We start from the raw sequence: 20,105 nt of genomic DNA, 5'->3' as shown, positions 1-20,105 counted from the left end.
CTCATCTCGAGTTCATTTTGGAATTGCCCACCTGTGGGGTGTAGGTTTTATATTAGAAAAAACTGGTTTATGTCATTTCAATATTTTTCTTAAAAACATTACCCAAATATTATCCACGGTTATCTTAAAGACGTTAAACAGACTAGTAATTGTAGGTACTACTTTTAATTCTTTTTGGACAGTTCTCTTGTCCTCTTCCTAGCGTCCAGGATAGTATTAATAATGTCTTCTCATTCCAGCGAGCTACTGGAGCTGTTGCTGAACAGCTGGGCGACCAGCACTGTGGAGAAGCAGCAGCAGGTGGTGAGGGATGCCATCAGACGCGCATGTGCAGATGCTGACAGTGCAGCAAGAAGCTACGCCCGCAAGTGGGTATCTGATCTTCACAGATATTTCCTTTACTCTTTCTCACTTTCACTTCTTTTTTCTTGTGTTCTCTTTAGAATGTTATATTATTATATAGTTAATTTTTTTATACTTTGAACTGAGATAAAATGGGAAAGGCACTGTTTTTTGTAATACAAGTTCAGAAGCGATAGTTTCAAAATTATTTTACCAATATTAATATTAGTATAGATTATTATTATTATTCCAATGAAATAAATTTTTTTAAAAGCCTTCGTTTATGGGGACCTCACGTTCACCTCCTATCTTGGAAGGGACAGGGTTTTTTAAAATTCAACAATTTTTTTTCAATCCTATTTTTATTTTTTACTCTCTTGTTTTATGTCACATTCTCAATCCATTTCTCTGGCTTATCTAGTCTACTTCTACACATTACTTTCCTTGCTTCTCTTTTGCTCTAAAATATCATGGAAGGTTTTCTTTTATATTACAGTACAATTAAAATTGAAATAGGTTACAATTATTTTTTTTAATTCATTTTTGGAACGCATCTCATAAGAGTTCCATTAGGAGCTGGGACAACAAAATAATTTGATAAAAGTGTATTACTTAATCTTATATCATTCAATAGTTTTTAGTTCAATGAGATATATAAAATTTTGTTTGTTGTCTCATTTACATAGTCGATATAATATATATATGAAACTTTTTTGACCAGCTCTTCTTTCTCAACTTTGATATTGTTTCTTATATTATAACCTGGTATCAATATTAACATCTTAACACAGGGCTTATTGGGCCTACAAACGCCACTTCCCGGAGGATGCTGAACAGCTGTTCACTCGCATGGACATCGGAGTGCAGAAGCAGATAGAGAGGGAGAGGATAGGCAGTGTGGACAGCCTGCAGCACGTTGGCACCGGTTAGTAGGAGTTTTCACTAATGTTACCATTTATTATCAACATTCCACTATAAAAATTAAAAAGTATAAAAACGGATACATGAATGCTGTACTTAATTTTTTTAATGCTAATCTAGCTCAAACCTGAATGTATTAAAACTAATTTATATTAAATATTTAATATAATGATTAAAGTTTTTTTTTGTTATTTGTTATTTTAATATTCCGCTAAAATATATTTTTACAATGTTTACGAATTAGTTGATAATTAATTTTTAAATTATCTGATACCATGTGTTTCGATTGAATAAACGTATGTTTATATATGTATTTTTATTATTTCTAGTTTGTATAATAATTCAAAATTTTCCTTGTATCTATGTTTTAAATGTGCGATCAAAGATAGATAATGAATATGCTGTGATACACATGTGTGTAAATATAATACTGCGATAGAGAAGTGAGGTGAATTTGTTTATAAAATTTAAATTGTTCATTTATATTTCCAAATCAATTTCAACCCTTTCAAAGTGTTTCCCATCCGATAAAATGCACTTTTTTCCAACGATTTTTCCAGTCCTACAAACAGTCGGAATAGTATTTTTCTGGTCGCAAAGAGCCAATGCTGTATGACATCGACCAATCGAGACTTGATGCGTTTGTGATAAAACATCCTTCGAAATGGTTTAGTCTGAGCCAAATGATATTCCAACTTAGGATGGTGATGATGATATATAAGAGGTTTCCATCTATGCAGTGAGTCGTCAGATATTTGGGATATATATATATAAATTTATACATATGGAGCAATGGCAAATATATGTATAAAAATGCACCTTTGGAATCTATAGTTGGAAAATTTTGATCTTTACCAAAAACATATGTGCTGTAAATTGTACTTATTTAATTTTGTTTAATCTTTATACCTATAAAATATATTAATAAACACTTTTTGTGTTCAACATAAATAAATTTACTGAAAAATATGGAATTGAATATCATTAGATAATCTCAGAAGGTTTTATAGAAAAAAAATATAGATAACAATTTGTTTTAGATTTATTAAAGTCCATGACTAGTGGTAAACCAGAGAACCGAAACTTGCGATCTTAGTTCGCAGGTTCAGTTCGGTATATAATATTAAATAATTCGCATTTTGTGCATTAAATATATAGGATACAAAAACAAGTTTCCAGAGTATGAGTAGTGTATGGGTACCGTAATACCACACTCGTATACCTCCATAGATATTTTTTGAATCAAGTCCATCTCATATTTCACATAATTTTTTTTTTTTGGTCATGAGATGCACATGAGATTTATTTTCGTTTATTGCTACAATATAGGTAGATAAATAAATAAATTAGTCTTAACTCGATGACTTTGTTTATAGAAAGAAGAACGCTAACCAGTCCAAGGAGTCCATCGGCGAGCGTTTCCGGTGAGTTGACGTGTGATAGAATTTGAATTTTAAAAATAGAACACGACCACGTTTTACGAAAATTCATCTTGTGTATGTCTGTGTGTTTTCTTTTACACGCCTCACGAACGGACCGGGTTTTGGAATGTTTGCTTTCGTTTAATATTTGATTGACGTAAGCCTCGACCGAGAATCTGGTGTCCGGTGTGAGCAGGAGCAACTCGCTGCGGAGAAGGCGCGCCTCCCAGGAGCGACCGCCCATCTCACACATCCCTGTCGCCATGCGAGGTGGTCTATACACGACTAGACGCTTTTATGCGCTTTTAATTGTAAATCAACTTAATTGCACAACACTAGCCACCTTAAATAACGCAATTATACTGGCACATATATATGCTTTTATTTTGAACTTTATTGCACACGTCTTAAGGTTGAAATTAGAAGTACTAAGCGTTCGATGCATTGCGCCTTCCAAGGGCGACCTATATAAAGATTACAGCTTACATATGCATTGTTTTAATATGAACTTTATAGCACACAATTTAAGGTCGAAATTACCAGCACTAGCACTAGGCATTCCATGTTGTAGAATTACTGCGGTCTAGCAAATCCTTGTAGATACGAGATGTACGTATACATCTCCAGAGCATGTTTTTAATTGAATATGAACCTTATGTCACTTGTTAAAGGTTGAAATTAGAATTGCTAAAAGATCTGTGTATCATATTTTAGTCTTATAAAACTTAATATGTTTTTAATTGAAAATGAAGTGTATTTCATATGCTTTAAGATCGAAATTAGTAAAATCTCCACTATTCCTGCTATGAGAGGTATATATATCAATTTGAAGCTTTTATATGCTTTTAAATGAATATGAACTTAATAGCACTCGTTTTAAGGTTGAAATTAACAGTACTAACCTTTTATTTGGGCGTCTCCTATGAGCTCCTTCCCATCTTGCACGCCCCTGTTGCCATGCGAGGTGATATACACGATCTTAGAGCTTTTATGTGCTTTCAATTGAACTATAATTGAGATGAACTTTATTAAAATCGTGATAAGGTCGAAATTAGCAATAGTGTTGTAGAAATATTATTACATAACGTTTATATATATATATATATATACATTTAGTCGCATATGGGTTTTATTACATTAACTATAATTAATGTCTGTTTGTTCACTTAATAATAACTTCGAAAGTTGGATGAAAACCAACAAAGATTAATTCTTTCACGTTCACTATTAAACGGTTTAATTTAGAATTTAGTACAGCGCAGATAGGAAGATATAGAAACTAATTTTAGCTAAAGAGAAAAATATTAAATATCAGAAATACGATTTTAAGACAAAGCAAAAGAATATAATGCAAGGCTTATTACGTTGAAAATGAAGCGCGCGTCTAGATAGCTAACAATAGCGAGCGACAGCCGGAGATCGCCGAAGTTGACCGATGCGCCAGCGCAGACAATAAACGCTCGCGTAATGTAGGTGCGATTTTTGCGTTACTAAAGTTACGATCATTGAGTGCGTCCTTTTAAGTCGCCACAGGCTCAAGGTCGAAATTAAAAATCTATGGGTAGATGTTGTAGAATCAAGTTTTAGTCAATAAAATAAATTTTAGATGTTTGTATTTTATATGTCCCAAGAGATTTCGCAGATTATATGCTGTGTTTAATAAGTTTACTAGGCAATTTTAAAGACTTAACACTTGAAGAGCTGGAGCTCTAGCTGTTAATTACAGCACAAGTGTCTTATAAATTATAGACACAAGATGGACGATGGCATACTGGTACTTAACACTTGTGACCGAGATCACATAATACATCAATGTAGTACCCGATGATAAATATTGCACATCGACCTGTGGAAAAGAGACGATCGACTAATTTCGGCTTTATAGAGCGTTATCTCTGTCGCACGAAATACAACGACCGACAAAACCTCACATAGATAGTGTGAGACAGAGATAGTGCTCTACGAAACAGAAATTAGTCGATTGTCTCTTTCCAAAAGTCACACTCACGGGTATACTGAACGTGGACAAACTAAAAATGCCCATCCGCCCACTACGAGAGCTGTTGTGCGCTACGCACTACGTTCCCGCTTACGTATCGACCAATCACTGCGCGTCAATACATTTTGCGCATGCGCAGACCGGTGGATTGACCGATAATGGCGGTGAGGTTCAGCAGTGCATAAGCGAAAGCGTTTTGACATCCGCGATTATTTCGCTACAATGCTTTTAATTGAATATGAACTTTATTGCACACTAGTTAAAGTTTAAATTAGCAGTACTAGAACTTCGTTTAGAATCACGTTTTAGTCAATAAGATACATTTTACTGGCACGTATTTTAGACGTAATTAATCGCATGAATTGTAATTGTGGTGTTAGAATAGTTATAATTAAAAATTTATTAGTATTGAAAAGAAATTATTTGGCAGAAGGAATATAGTTTAGACCCTTAGTTCCCGAATTGGTCTGGACCCAGAGGTACATGGGAGACTAACATGAGGGAGGAGTTAAGAGAATCTGTGTGTTCACAATGGAGAGAGATTCACGAAAAACTTTCTATTTTCAATATATGCAGATAGGCTCAAACTCTACTAATTTGTAAAAAGTTTCAACATTTAATGTAAAAATGGAATATGGAATAAACTGGATATCTATACAAGGTATTCTATTAGGAACAAGTAATACATATTAATTTGTACATCGAAAAAAATAAATGTTAGAAAAAAAATTGGTTTTATAACGCAAAACATTTTTAATAACATATTATTTATGTCTCATTATTTAAAATATTAAAATCTTATGTTAAAATTAGTGTCAGACACGTGATTAATACAAGAAATAAAAATGACACGTAAATTTCGTCTTAAAAAAGTTTTCATGTCTGGGTGTACCCATATATAATAAAGTTCCACGAGATATATACGACTTTTTTTCTCAGTTATAAAATTAAAAGTATATTATTAGATAAATCTTATATAATACAATAGTTTTTAATTAATAAACATTTACATGAATATTATAATGTACACATGAAAATGTTAAATTTCATTTAAAAGTGCAACTGTTGAGTTTCCGGCCATGTCTTCTCAACACATCAACTTATAATGTTACAATAATCGACATTTTAAAAGCCCATGTAAATGCCTACTTGAACAAAAAGTCTTTAAAGATTTTGAAATACGATTTAAACAGTTTTTCATTAAACTAATGTAAACACTATGCCGTCCGGCGACACCACAGTGGTGTCGTGCGTAAAAATGCGGCCAATGGCCGGCAACACCATAGTGGTGTCGCGTGTAAAATAGTATAAATAATATCGCCGAGTTCTGTTGGTGTTTTGTTTAGGTAACAATAAGTTACATACGTAAGAAAAGGACCAATATTTAGCCACTTCCGCACATGCAGTGGTAGTCGTGCAATGAAATGCAACGCCCGCCAGCCCGCTGATAAATGTGTATGCGGCAAACAATGCGAATCACACAACCGACACCACCAAATTACTCAACACGTGTTTCACCCCTCCACGGGGCATCTTCAGGAGTTAGGTTCCATCGATTAGTGCCAAACACAGAGTGAGCTCAGTCCGTCGCCGCTTGTTATTTATATGCCACCTCCTCCCCCACTACTACTCAAAGTCACGTGACCGATCACGTGGGCTTTTTTTTGTGCCCTTTCATCATGGCAGACGAAATAGACGACACGATTATTTATGATGAATGCGCAGACGTTTTGTCTGACGTTCCGGACGATTTGGCCGATTCGGAAGAAGACATTTGAGATGAAAAAAGCGAAAATGGAGCAGAATCGTCGAAAGATAGTGAAATATTTAAAAGGCGAATTCGACGTTGCATCTTGGAGACTGTTTTGCTTCATACCATACGAAAGAAAAATACTGAATACCAAAGAGAATGGAGATATACAAATATATAATTTTGTATTTATTTACGTATATCTTTGAAATTTCATGAAAGTAAAGGAAAAGGGTTGAGAAAGCATGAAAACTAGCGACGAGTTCATTAAAACTAAAATTCATAATTTCCCGATAATGTCAAAAACGGCCGGCTATAAGCCAAATAATCCGAATTAGCGCTGCTGGCGCCAAGCGAATATATTTTTACGAAACTTGCGGACGGCAAAGTGTTAAAATAAGTCATGGTCTTGCCCAACACTGGGTATATATCCCCACCATTCTAGATAATAAAGTTTACAATGCACACCCACGTAGTTAACTATTGCAACTGATGAAGAAGGTTCGTGAAGAAGAATGTGATATGTGGGTGTAATAATGACCTTCAACAATAAGGATTTGGAAGAGAGATATAAATATAGCTTTTTTAATATAATTAATTTTTATGTCGTATGTATGTTGTATATATACTGTGATCATAAAGTAAGGTGAATTTTTCACCTTCAAAGTATCCCCGTTCGATAAAACGCACTTTTGTCAACTTATTTTTAATAGTCTGTAGAGTCTTCAAGAAATTCGATTCAGTTTTTATCTCCTCAATCGTGTTAAAACTGCGCCTCCGTATTGGTCTTTTGAGTTTGTTGAATAGAAGTCACACGGTGGTTGCGGAGTGATATAAGTCGAATTTTTCTCAAAGTCGCTAAGAAGTAATGCAGTATGACATAGATCAATCAATACTAGACGCTTTTGAGAAACAAAACATCCTTAAAAATGATTTCGACTGAGCCAAATAATATTACAAAATTGACAAAGTAAGAAAAGGATTAATATATAGCCACTTCCGCTATGTAGCAGTAGTCGTGCAATAAAGTGCACCGCCCGCCAGCCCGCTGATAAATGCGCATGCGGCAAACAATGCGAATTACACAACCACCACAGTTAAATCACTCAACACGTGTTTCACCCCTCCACGGGGCATCCTTAGGAGTAATTTTGTACCGATTAGTGCCAAACACCGAGTCGGCGGGCGGTGAACTTCATTGCACGACTACTGCTGCATAGCGGATATAGATGTATATTAGTTATTTTCTTACTTAGGATAGACTTTCGCGAAGTAACGCCTGAATCCATTAGAACTTTTGACAAGTAGACGCTTAGCAAATGTAATAGACAACCAACGTAGGAAGGAAAACTTACCTGCCTTCCTTCCCTCCTTTGAAATGACAATTTCACCTTACTTTTTAATCACAGCTTGTTTATGTGCATATTTGTTTAGTATTAAATTTTGGCCTCTGCCAATGAATCTAGTAACTAGGCCCCTACTATGTGGAGGTGATGAATAGATGTATTTTAAAGTGGTCAATGTTCACACTTATTGGTCGTAGATAATCGTGTTAAGACATTTGGGGCAAGAGTTGTTAGGAAGTTTCATTCATAGCCCCAAAGATCCTGCGTCACATTCAGCAACTTCTCCCGGTGTTAACTATGTCGTTGGTCTACCTAATGGGAGATCTACTTACTCGTCTACCGGCATGTGGTCGTCCAAGAACCTTTTGGCCCAAACGGCAATCTTGCACGAGTGCGACCTATTGCCCCGCCTGCTTCCTTTTCAGACGTGTAATTCTTCGAGCTGTATCGATGATCTTGGTTCTTCTACTGCTCTGTGGGTGATCTTGACCGTTATGAGGCCCGTCATCACCGGCAACGTCCAAAGCTAAATATATATAATGTCGCAGAACGTTCACCTGCGATGGGAGCCACCGCTCGCAGTGTGTCTGCCCTGGATGCAGCAGCTGCTCAACGAGCTCGTGCGCGGGCGCTCTACTCTCACATGAGCCGCGCCAAAGTCACCGCCGGCACCGCCTCCCTACGTAAGTCCTCACACAAACAGTAATATAACACATATATACATATATTTGTAACTTTAACAAAAAAATGTGGTCCAATTGACCTCTCGAGGTCAACAGGAGACACGTTAAGAGTCGAAGTTGGTTTCAAAATGTGGAGTCACAATTCATAAGCGATACGCGAGAATATACCTTGGATAATGAAGAACTAAAGTGTTGGTTTGACTTAAACTGTCAATGTAGGTGGACTATATTTTAAGATTGCAAGTTCTATATTCAGCGGTTCAAACAGAACCAGCTAAATGAGCTTACCGTGTTTTAGAGCTACAGTTTGATAACATACAATGCTTTCTTAGCTGTTCTCCACTCCACGAAAAAAATTATACCTACCAATGTTCAAGTATCTAAGTCTTATGTTTTCTGAGATATCGTGATGAGTAAATGGAGAAATTGTCAATTCCTCTCCTTTAATCGATACACTAAATTCTCAAACAATTGAACAGATTTTAACCAAAATATAGTTTAATTATAATACTTAATAATCTAGTAATAATAGTGCTACCGAAACAACTATACCGCGCCTTAGGTATGACGAATATTTGGGGGGAAGGGAGGTACGACAAAATGCCGTCTTGCCTCATTGGACTAGTTTCGGCAACTAAACGGCATTGCGCTTCAGGGTTGACTTGATTAAAGTAATTCCTTGAGAAATCCGTGATAGGTGGCCCCATAAGATTCTATCTTCAGTCCGTAACACCAAAAAAAATGATGTGTGTTAAGAAACCATCGGGTTGGGGTGTGTCGATTAGACCGTTCCGTCTGTCCGTCATCAACGCTTTCCTAAAGCGGTACAGCAGTTTCGGTAGCACTGATAAAACTAGAATTTTTAAAATTCGAATTCTTCTGTTATAGGTTATTCCATTGTTCTATAATATTGCAAACGAAATAAATAATTTTGTAATTTTAATATTCGCTTGCTTATCTGAAGAGGGAGAGGTGGCAAAACAAGGTATATACATGTTCTAAATGTTAGCTTTGTACACTAGCTAGATTTTAGTTATTCCATTTATTGTACGTATAAAATACTAAATTCGCCGGACAGAGTTAATATAGCGCTCTTTCAACTGTATTAGTTGATGAATGAAAAGGATAGATGATTGTAGAGTATGTCATTTGTTCAAAAATTTAAAGATGCGTTTACACGTGACTATTTTTTTTAATTATGCTCAAATAGTGACTAATATATATCTATATATATTTTTATTACTAATATATATTTTTAACATATTTGTTTGAAGACAAGCGTTGACATGACACTATTTTTTTAACTATGCGCAATATAATATGTTTTTTAAATATTTTGAGAAGATCAAAAATAAATGTTTACACGTGACTAATTTTTAAATAAGGCGCTATTGATTATTAATTATTTTTTAAAATATTACATATTAGTTAATGAAGTCTTTACGTTTCTTTTTTTTAAAATTATGTATGCAGATCATAAATAATTTTTTTTTCATATATTTCAAAAATTTACAGGGAAGAGTTTACGCCTATTTTTTTAATATTATGCTCAAATATAGTAGCTGTCCGGCAAATATAGTGTATTTATTCTTGTTTCTAAGTTACCATTGGATTGCATATATATAAAAATATTAACATCACGTTGTTTTTGAATATAGTTTTTTTTTTCATTAGATTTTATTTGAAATTTCTTTGCCTCTGTCTTAAATATTTATATATGGCTGGGACAAATCGTGTAGCTTGGTCAAATCCAACTTTGAGAAGGAGATCATTCGCCGAATCCAACTCGAATAGGCAAAGCTCTGTAACATCTCTGTCTGAAGACGAAGGTCTATACCAGTCATCCTGGTGATCTTTGGTAGAGTCATATGATTTAACTTTTTATTTATATATTATACGTAGTGATAGGATTAGAAAGTATACACCTATCCCCCGATTTACACGGTACTTGTTTTACACGTTTTCGCTTTTACACGGTTTTCCAAAAAAGGTTTTTTTTTTTGTTTTTATCGCACTCTACTGTGTTTGAACACGTGCCCTGTGTACACATCTCACGGGGAATCCCGAGGTCATGTGCTGACTTGCTGCACGCGCACACTGTGTCTGTATTTATTCGCGTAAAAATAAAGTTTTATCTACTGAAAATTATTTTTGAGTGGAAGTTTCAGAAAGATTTAATTTTCCATATTCGTAAATTACAAGTGCGTGCATAATTACTGTATAAGATAATAAAACACTTTTCAATTTTTGTTCTTCTGTTTAATGTATTGTAATTAATTAAAAAAAAAACAATGTTTCCGTAATATATTAAATGTTTCATCTTGACGCATTTTATTTTTATTTCTGTGTACATCTAAAAATATTGAAAAAAATCACAACTGTTAAATAGCAAAATTATGCATTTTCAGCAAGCTTTTCGATTTACACGGTTTTGACTTAAAAATTTGTAATTTTCGATTTACACGTTTTTCACATGAACGTATCTATCGTGTAAATCGGGAGATAGGTGTATGTAGTAAATTATGGAAAAGGCTTCTTAATTCAAAAACATCGATCGTTATATAATTAAAGATATATTTAAACGGTTTCCACAGCGCGCGCAAAAAGGTCGCCAGTGAGCGGTGCAGTGCCTCCGAGTCCTGAGCGAAGCTCTACCCGCAGTCGCTCACGCCCCGGCGTCTCTCAGTCCCAACGTAAGTCCACATTTCAGCCGAACTACGTCCACCACTGGACATAATGCAGGCAACATTCCTACATCTAGCATCTTTCGAGAAGATAAAACCGTCTTCGTCCGCGGGCATTAATTCACGTCCATGCATAAAAGCCGTTGTGGCCAAGATAATTTATTCTAACTGCAATACAAGTACTTATGGTTAAAGTAAAAATCTATTTTTATCATTTATTTAACCCTTTCGTTGCACGGGGGGTTCTCTGAGTACCTTCACAGGTTCAAGCTCAAGGAGGACCTCTCGTGCTTCTGTGAACCGGGCGTGGGCTAGACCGTGGTCCACCTTGTGGCCCACTGTCCGGCGTTCGGAAGACTGCGCGCAGATTCCGAATGCCGGATGGGCAAAAAGATAGAGGAAAGGAATGTCTCGGCCATCATGCAAGACGAAGGGGAGAGAGAATGTTTCCTCAGCTACTGCAGGAAGGTGGTAATAAATGCAATAGGTAAAAATAAAACGAACACTTTGAACAATAAATAATGTTGCAAAATAAAATAAATTACTAGAATTAAAAAGTCCCTGTTCCACACGAGATAGGGGAACGAGAGGTCCCCAACAGCGGGGACCATTTAAAAAAAAAACCCTTTCGTTGGTCGGCTTCGAGTGCCGGTCTGGCGTTGAAATCAGGGAGGAATCAATAGCCTCCCTGATAAGCGGAAAGGATACCAGGGAAGAATTCCTCTCTTATTGCAAAAGAATCATACAATATGAAAGAAGAGAATGAAAATAAAAAATAATTATGTGAATAAATAAAATTGCCCATAAAGTCCCTGTCCCAACAAAGATAGGGGTACGAGAGGCCTCCAAGCGGGGGCCATTAAAAAAAAAAGAACCCTTTCGTTACCAGCGCCGGAGTTAGACGGCGTCCATCTTGTAATGTGGGCTTATGTGTAGATCACTGTTTTAAGATATATTACTAAGAATTATCCTAATTATATTTTTATTTAATATACCAGTAAAATGTTTAAATATGTAACACAAATGAGAAAATTCGAACATCAGCTTACCGCCATACAATGTGCACAATTCGCGGCGCACATGCCCTGTTCAGTAGCGTCAATTCCGCGGAACGTACTGCGGTAACGAAAGGGTTAATATTCATCTGTTATGCAATGACGTAATAGCTACTTGCAATGAGCAATAACGGCCTTTTATGCCCCTCTTAACAATCAAATTGTCCCACTGTGGGACGTAGGCTCCACGGAAACACTGCACAAACTTGCAGTATTGTCAGAATTCGTTTAATCTACTTTTGGTGTGGTTCTATAAATACATAAATACGTTCTAAACATATAGGCAATGGTCTTTTCAGCCCATAAACGCCCAATGCAAGGTCTAGCCCCCCCCCCCCTAAAGATAACTTAGTAGTTTTCAAAACAAGAATAAATAAGTTACTTCTAAGGAAGCATATAGCATTGTAGATCTAGTCATCTCATAACATTAGGTGAGACAGAGGTCAAATGTGTTGAGAATGAAAGAAAAAAAATGTGTTATACTATTGACGTGGGTGATAAATGAATTCTTGCCACTTGCAGCGACGTCCAGGTCTTCGTCACCATCAGCACGCAGCGGACCACTCTCGCTGTCAACTCGACGCCGGCCTTCTGGGATACCACGCTCACTGGCAGGGTCCAGGGAGACCAGCCCCACCAGGTGAACAATCTCATATTAACCATTATATGTATACTAGCTGATCCCGCAAACGTTGCTTTGCAAAAAAAAAAAGTTTTTAATTAATTAACAAATAAAAAATTAGGGTTGATCGTAGAGTGGTGAAAATTTAGGGTTATAAGTATTTTTGTATGCTGTATCATAAAAAAATAGAAACAAAAAGATTTGTGTAAAAAATAAAATAAAAAATTTAGGGCCGATTCCCAGACCTACTGAATACGCATATAAAATTTGGTAAAATTCGGTCGAGCCGTTTCGGAGGAGTGTGGTAACTAACATTGTGACATGGAAATTTTATATATTAGATTCAATGTAGTGTGATTTTTTTTGTGCGGTATATGAAGTTTACAATTATGGCGGATTTATAAAGCACTTGCAAAGTGAATTACTATTTCTTTAAAAGAAAACGAAATGGAAAGAATAGTAAAATGCTTTATTTACCTCTTTTTTGCCATAAAAACATCTAAAACTATAAAAATATTTTGATTTTAATTTAGTGTTAAGAGTATTGTGTATAAATTACTCTTTATTCCAGGAGTGGAAGGTCCAACAGCGCTTTGGGCGGCGTAAGGAGACGCGAGTCTGTGGAGCGCTCGACGAGGGCGCCTGCGGCCACCCTTCGCCTGCTGCAGCAGTCCAGAGACGCTGAAGCTGCACTTCGTGTGAGTTCCACTTCATACAAAACAACCACCCTCATAGTATATCCTCACCCTGGACTTATTTGATATCAGTACATTTTTCTAGGCTTCTTTCTTCTAGGGTGGGGGACCGTCGACCTTGACCAGGTCGTCTCTCCATTATATGGGTGGAAGTTCCTATGCATGTCCGCTCCTCGTTGTCAAACATCGTTTTCTGTTATTCCCCCACTTGCTAATAATACGTCACAAAAGTCACATCGAAAAAGTTTTTTTTTTAATAATAACGAGAATTAAAATAAATTTATAAATATCTAAAATAATTTCTTTACTGTCTGCACCTAAGTAAATAACCAGTAACTGATACTACCCCCCCCCCCCCCTTCTATTCGCACTTTTGTACGCCATGAGAAGAATGCCAGAAGCATCCTTCAACTTAAAGCCACGAGAAATCTGAAACCGTTCTGTTATAAGAGCCCACGACAATCCTTAAAGGGTTTATGTATCAATAAAAAATATAAATAAGTAAGAACGAAATAATGTTTCAGAGTCCCGAGGACAGCTCGGCGTGTGATGACAGACGACGCGACGATGACTCGGAGGCTTCCAGTGTTTGCTCCGAGAGGAGCCTGGACTCCTACAGAAGGCACGATGTGAGTTACCATTCTAGTATAAATTCAATATTAACACTAAACCTACCAGTAGCGGTCAAATTGACCGTTTTCAAACTTTTTATTCCATTTACACATTTTTAATGTTATAATATTGTTATCAAACTATATGACAATTCTTAGAATATGCATATAATATTTTCTTCACTCTTTACTTTAGGTTATTTTTTCTTTTTCAAAAAAAAAAGTTGTTATGTGACCTACCTACCGCGGTCGGTCAATAAGACCGGCGGGAAAAACTGTTATAAAGTTATTTCAAAGTAATTTTTTTACGGTTATCTCAGAGTCGCTTATAGTTGAAAAGAGTAGATAACAATAGTATTGATTACAGTCTCAAGTAGTGCACTTCTAAAAAGGTTTTTATGCACTTTTTTACCATTATTTATTTGAAGAAGAGAAGGTAAAGTATCTGTTGTAGATATTTACCCTAAAAATGTCAAAGCGTTTGAAAATTACAAATTACCTAAAAAATATAACGGACATAGAAAAAGAATATTCAGAAAATGATGAACAAGAAACTTTTGTAATTGAAAAAAACATGGAAATAGACCAAGAACTATTTACAAGTGAATTAGAATCAGAAAGCGATAGTGAAGAGGGGAATATTGTAAATAAGCGTTCAGGGCAGAAAAAAAAGAGGGTTTTATTGACGTCCGAAAGTGAAATAGATTTAGAGGATCAACGCATCGAAACTGCTGCTGATGGAACAGTCTGGGAAGAAATAGACGGAAGACCCAATCTTGGTCGGTTACCAGTGCATAAATTTTTTTGCGATTTGTCAAGACCAACAGGATACGCTAAACGACATATTATGAAAGGACAAATGAAGACGGCATTTAGTCTTATCATTGATCAGCACATAATACGTCATATTATAAAATGTACAGAAGAAGAAGCATTTAGGGTGTTGGGGACTAAATGGGAGCTAAATGCTACAAAACTAGACGCATTTATTTCCTTATTATATGCTCGCGGCGCTTATGAGGCGAGAAATTTGGATATCTCATATTTGTGGAATAAAAATTGGGGACCCGCTTTTTTTTCAAAAACAATGAGTCGAAACGACTTTACGGAGATTATGAAGTACATACGATTTGACAAGAAGAGCGAAAGAAGCCAGCGTTTACAAACTAATAATTTTTCTACGATATCTACAATATGGGATCGATTTATTGAAAATTCACAAAATTGTTATAAACCTGGTGCATATATTGCTGTTGATGAGCAGTTGTTTCCGTCGAAGACTAGGTGTAGATTTACACAATATATGCCAAACAAACCAGACAAATTTGGAATAAAGTTCTGGTTGGCATGTGACGTCAACAGTAAATATATAATAAATGGGTTTCCCTATTTGGGAAAGGATGAAAAAAGAGATTGTTCAATTCCACTTGGGGAGTTCGTTGTTCTAAAGCTAATGGGTCCTTTCACGGGATGCGGAAGGACTGTAACAACAGATAATTTTTTTACGAGTGTTTCATTAGCCAAGAAATTACTTGCAAGAAAAACTACAATTGTTGGAACAATTCGTGGAAACAAAAGAGAGTTACCAAAGTTAGCCAAAGAAAAAAAAGATAAAATGGTTAGATTTTCAAGCAAATTCTATAAATCAAATTATATTACTCTTACAGTGTATAAAAGTAAGCCGAAAAAAAAGTACTTGTCCTAAGTTCCAAACACAACTCAATAGAAATAGAAAAAAGCAGCAAACGCATACCGGAAACTATTAGATTTTATAATAGTACAAAATTTGGTGTAGATGTGGCAGACCAGATGGCAAGGAAATACAGCGTGAAGTCGAAAAGTTGTAGGTGACCACTTCAGGTATTCTTCAACATTTTGGACCTAGCTGGAATAAATGCTTGGATTTTGTGTAAAGAAACGACGGGTGAAAATATTTCCAGGCAGGAGTTTTTGTTCCAGTTAGCTTCAGAACTTGGAGATGCATATACAAAATCTAAAGAAAAACAGCTTTTACCAACACCGTCCACAAGTACAGATTTGTGCGTACGAAAAACTTGTCAAATTAAATTTTGTAAAGGTTATAAAACAACAAAAATCTGTTCGAAATGCGAAAAATATGTTTGCGGCAAGTGCACATTTCGGACTAAACTAATTTGTAAGCAATGCGAGGAAGCCAAATAAAGTATATTATGTATGCATAACATTCTGTATAAAACTTCAATTTCAATTTTATTTGTTTTTTTTTTATAAAGAATTTAAAAATTATATAAAATAAAATGAACGAAACTTTATGAAAATTCTTTATTTTATACACATTTAGCAACAAATCAACCATTATCTGCATTGAATAATGAAATAAATGAAACTTTTTAATTACCGGTCAATTAGACCGCACGCGGTAGAAATACGAGTAGATATACAAGAATTGTCAGTAGGTTTAGTGTTAAATTTCAGGGAATTTCTTATCCAAATAGTATGTAAAAACTTTTAGTAAAATCTATTTGGATGTCATTTAAATACATTACATGTTTGATAACGCTAAAACTAAAATAATTAAACGCTTGGCAATAAAGAGTTTTGCAAATATATGATAATTCATCTGCTATATATCCTTAATTTTTCATTTATATACATACACACTATGGTAGAGAATTGAGACTGGAGATCTTAAGATTTGGGTTCGATTCCCAGGGAACAACCTTATATAATTGACATTTTGTGCATTAATTATAAAGGTTTGACCCACATTGCCCCACAAATGTGTTTCTAAAGGATGGACAGATGATAAAATTGATGTACACGAGAAAATAATTAAACCAATTAAAACTGTGATACTGTAATGGAAATGGATAACTTAAATGTTAGAGGATGTACGAAAGGAATGGAATGATTGAGAAAGGAAGATGGAATTGTAGAATGATAGAAGGAGGAAAAAAAAGATATTGTGAACTATGGAAGACGAGAACGAAAATAAAAATTCTAGTGACAAAAAAGAGAAAAAAAAATCATTAAGAAATACAAAACCCTGTTCCCAATTAAATAGGGGGTGGAAGGAGAGGTCCCCTATAGCGGGGACCATTAAAAAAAAAGGATGGACAGGGACGCCATCAGTTCCATAATACAGTGTAATAGACAACTAGCCTGTCATATAAGGCAATTATATCCCCCATAAATATCTTAGGGGGTGGCCTATGCTTCACAGTAGGCGTCTATGAGTAATAATAATAATAATAAAAATTAATAAAATTTTACATTAATTTGTTTTTTGTTTGTTATGTTGATTCATTTGGAAACTTTCTTTAGATGGGAATCCCTGTTTGGGTATAGGTCTCCTCCAGCTTGTTCCACTTTTATCTGTTTTTGGCTACCTTGGTCCACTTTTTTCCTGCTGTAGCTATGTATATATGTAGATATATGTCATCGCCCCATAAAATGATGGGGCGCCTATAGGTGACACCAACAAACAAAAAAAAAACATCTAATACGGTGTTAGCAAGTGGTTGCAAGTAACAGGAAACATGATTTACGAATGTTGACAGCAAAAGAGGTTTAATTGTGAACATTTTTCCTATAGTGCGAAATTTTTTTCAAGGAAAACAGATTAAAAATACTCAAGTGAATTATTAATGGTCTCTGAAGACTAAGAGGCTGGAGATGTTCTTTCAGGTTTCTATAGGTAGTGCAAGGTTGACATAAGAGAAGACAGCCAAAACTACTTATCGAGTTTTTTTAATCAAAGTTCCAAGAATTATACAATAGCATCATGTTACAACAAGGCAAATGTCATTGAACAAAATGGCACCTATTTACTAGTAAATAAAGTTTAAAATAATGTCCCGAATTTTAATATAGAATGCTAAGAGTTTTTTTTAACTTATTATTATACAACCTTAAAAGTTCCACTTTACATTTCCAATAAGGCCATAAGGCTTTCGACGACATTAACAACCAATATGTAACAGATATTTTATAAAATATTTGGGCGAGGTCTATGTCCAACTGTGGACAACATACGGTTAAAATAGGTATAAATAGAGACATGGCTTGAGCACTAGTACCGTTAGTACTTTTTAAGAGGTTGTTACTTTTTTTTCTCCTAGAAAACCTATCTTCACAGGAACAGTTTTTTACTAAACAATTTATTTTCTTTCTCTTCTTATTATTTCCTTACTCTCCTTTTGTCCTCTTTTTGTTTACTTTACCTTTAATGCATCACATATTTCCTTTCAACCTTTTTGTTTTCATAATTTTTTATTTTGCTGTTTTATCTGTATTTTTAACAATATTGCTTATAGGACGCTGGCTGTCTGTGAAATATAAATTACCTGAAAATGTGTTTTATTGGAAGTAGATTTGTAATCAATCTTACATACATACATCGGCTAGGGAAATTAATTTCCTTGCTGTGGTGTCCTTAACCACAAAAAGACACAAAATTAAGACACCTTTCAAAGCGGACTTATTGAATATGTCCTAGAACATCCCATACCTTAACAATTGGTGGATCTGAAATCTAAAAAAAATTGTAACGTCATATGTGATTGATGTTTGGATTGCAGAGCGCGGCGTGGGCGCGTATGGGTTGGGAAGGTTCCCCACCACCGCCTCCTCCCGCCGACGACATCATCGCACTGTGCGCATGCACGCACTGGACCGAACGCAAAGATGGCCTCACCCACCTGGTAAATACCACTCATATATTAATAAAGATTATAGTTATCTTCATTGTTAAGAGCAACCTGTGAATTAAAATAAAACAAAAGTGATGTAAAATAAATAATTAATTGTATAGAAAAATAAAATGTGATAAATGTACCTAGAAACTAAGAATTGTAAAAAATATAAGAGGACGAAAGAATGAGGAAAATAGAGCATAAGAGTACGAAAGAATAGAAAATGTAGCATGATAGATAGAAAAGAATGGAAGATAATAAGAAGAATAAGAGAAGAGTATGAAAATAAAAATTAATGTGAAAAAAATATATTGTACAAAAGGTCCCTGTCCCACAATCAGATAGGGGTACGAGAGGCCCCCAATAGCGGGGGTCAAAAAAAAAACCTGTGAATTTTAAGCCATTCAATCAACTCTGAACAACAATTATCTTAATAAAACTTCTTTAAATGGGTTATGCTCCTTCGCAGGCCAACTTCCTGAACAGCGGTCGTCTCCTGACGGAGGAACAACTGCGTCGGCTCACAGACCTGTTGAACAAGATGTTCGTGGACGCGCACACGAAGGTGTTCTCCCTACTGCTGGACGCCGTCTGCGAACTACTCCTCGTGCACTGGCAGCAGCTGAAGGACTGGCTCTACCAGCTCATGTTCAGGTACTAATCTTTATGTAATTTGGGTATAAACCCAAGACCATATCAACATACAATGACAATACTTTATATATATATATAACTGTTAGATATTTTTTATGGCTCCCGCTATTGTGGACCTCTTCTTCCACCACCTATTTAATTGAGAACAGGGTTTTGTATTTCTTAATCATTTTTTTTTCACTAGAATTTTTTTTTTCGTTCTCGTCTTCCATAGTACACAATATCTTTTCCTCCTTCTATCATTCTACAATTCCATATTCCTTTCTCAATTATTCCATTGCTTTCGTACATCCTCAAACACTTTAGTTATCCATATCTATTACAGTATCACAGCTTTAATTTGTTTATTTTCTCGTGTACATCAATTTTATCACGGATATATTTTACAATTGTTTTTTTTTTTTTTTTAATATCAATGAATCTATTTTAATAACTTTACAATGTTTTAAATAAGGTTTATGTAAGGTAGGTTTTATATAAGATACATTATATATATATAACTGTAAGACGTCTATTGAACATACAGGATATCTGACAAAGATCCAATGATTTGAGCTGTACTGTATTTCAGCCATAGGATGTCCATTACTGGACATAAACGTCCAAAGATCTTAACATGGTAATTATTTCACCAAATTAACATCGCACT

The 20,105-nt window shown here is 35.2% G+C and overlaps 1 protein-coding gene across 1 annotated transcript in view; it reads left to right on the top strand.

Annotated features, from left to right (window-relative positions):
- The window catches only part of chb (chromosome bows), a 76,522-nt gene that overhangs the window by 42,272 nt on the left and 14,145 nt on the right, over positions 1-20,105 (top strand). The window contains exons 14-23 of the mRNA XM_068765858.1: positions 240-368; positions 1,134-1,267; positions 2,640-2,687; positions 8,328-8,462; positions 11,057-11,155; positions 12,724-12,841; positions 13,395-13,521; positions 14,043-14,147; positions 18,689-18,811; positions 19,272-19,456. Of these exons, the coding sequence (XP_068621959.1) occupies positions 240-368; positions 1,134-1,267; positions 2,640-2,687; positions 8,328-8,462; positions 11,057-11,155; positions 12,724-12,841; positions 13,395-13,521; positions 14,043-14,147; positions 18,689-18,811; positions 19,272-19,456 (1,203 nt within the window). The remainder of the gene's footprint in view (positions 1-239; positions 369-1,133; positions 1,268-2,639; positions 2,688-8,327; positions 8,463-11,056; positions 11,156-12,723; positions 12,842-13,394; positions 13,522-14,042; positions 14,148-18,688; positions 18,812-19,271; positions 19,457-20,105) is intronic.

The sequence above is a fragment of the Battus philenor genome, unplaced genomic scaffold (assembly GCF_028537555.1).
Source record: "Battus philenor isolate CCGP_79_NKW_IND1 unplaced genomic scaffold, ilBatPhil1.0.hap1 SCAF_20, whole genome shotgun sequence".
NCBI lineage: Eukaryota > Metazoa > Arthropoda > Insecta > Lepidoptera > Papilionidae > Battus > Battus philenor.
Note: the sequence above shows the minus strand (reverse complement) of the source record. Positions and strands in the feature narration are given on the sequence as shown.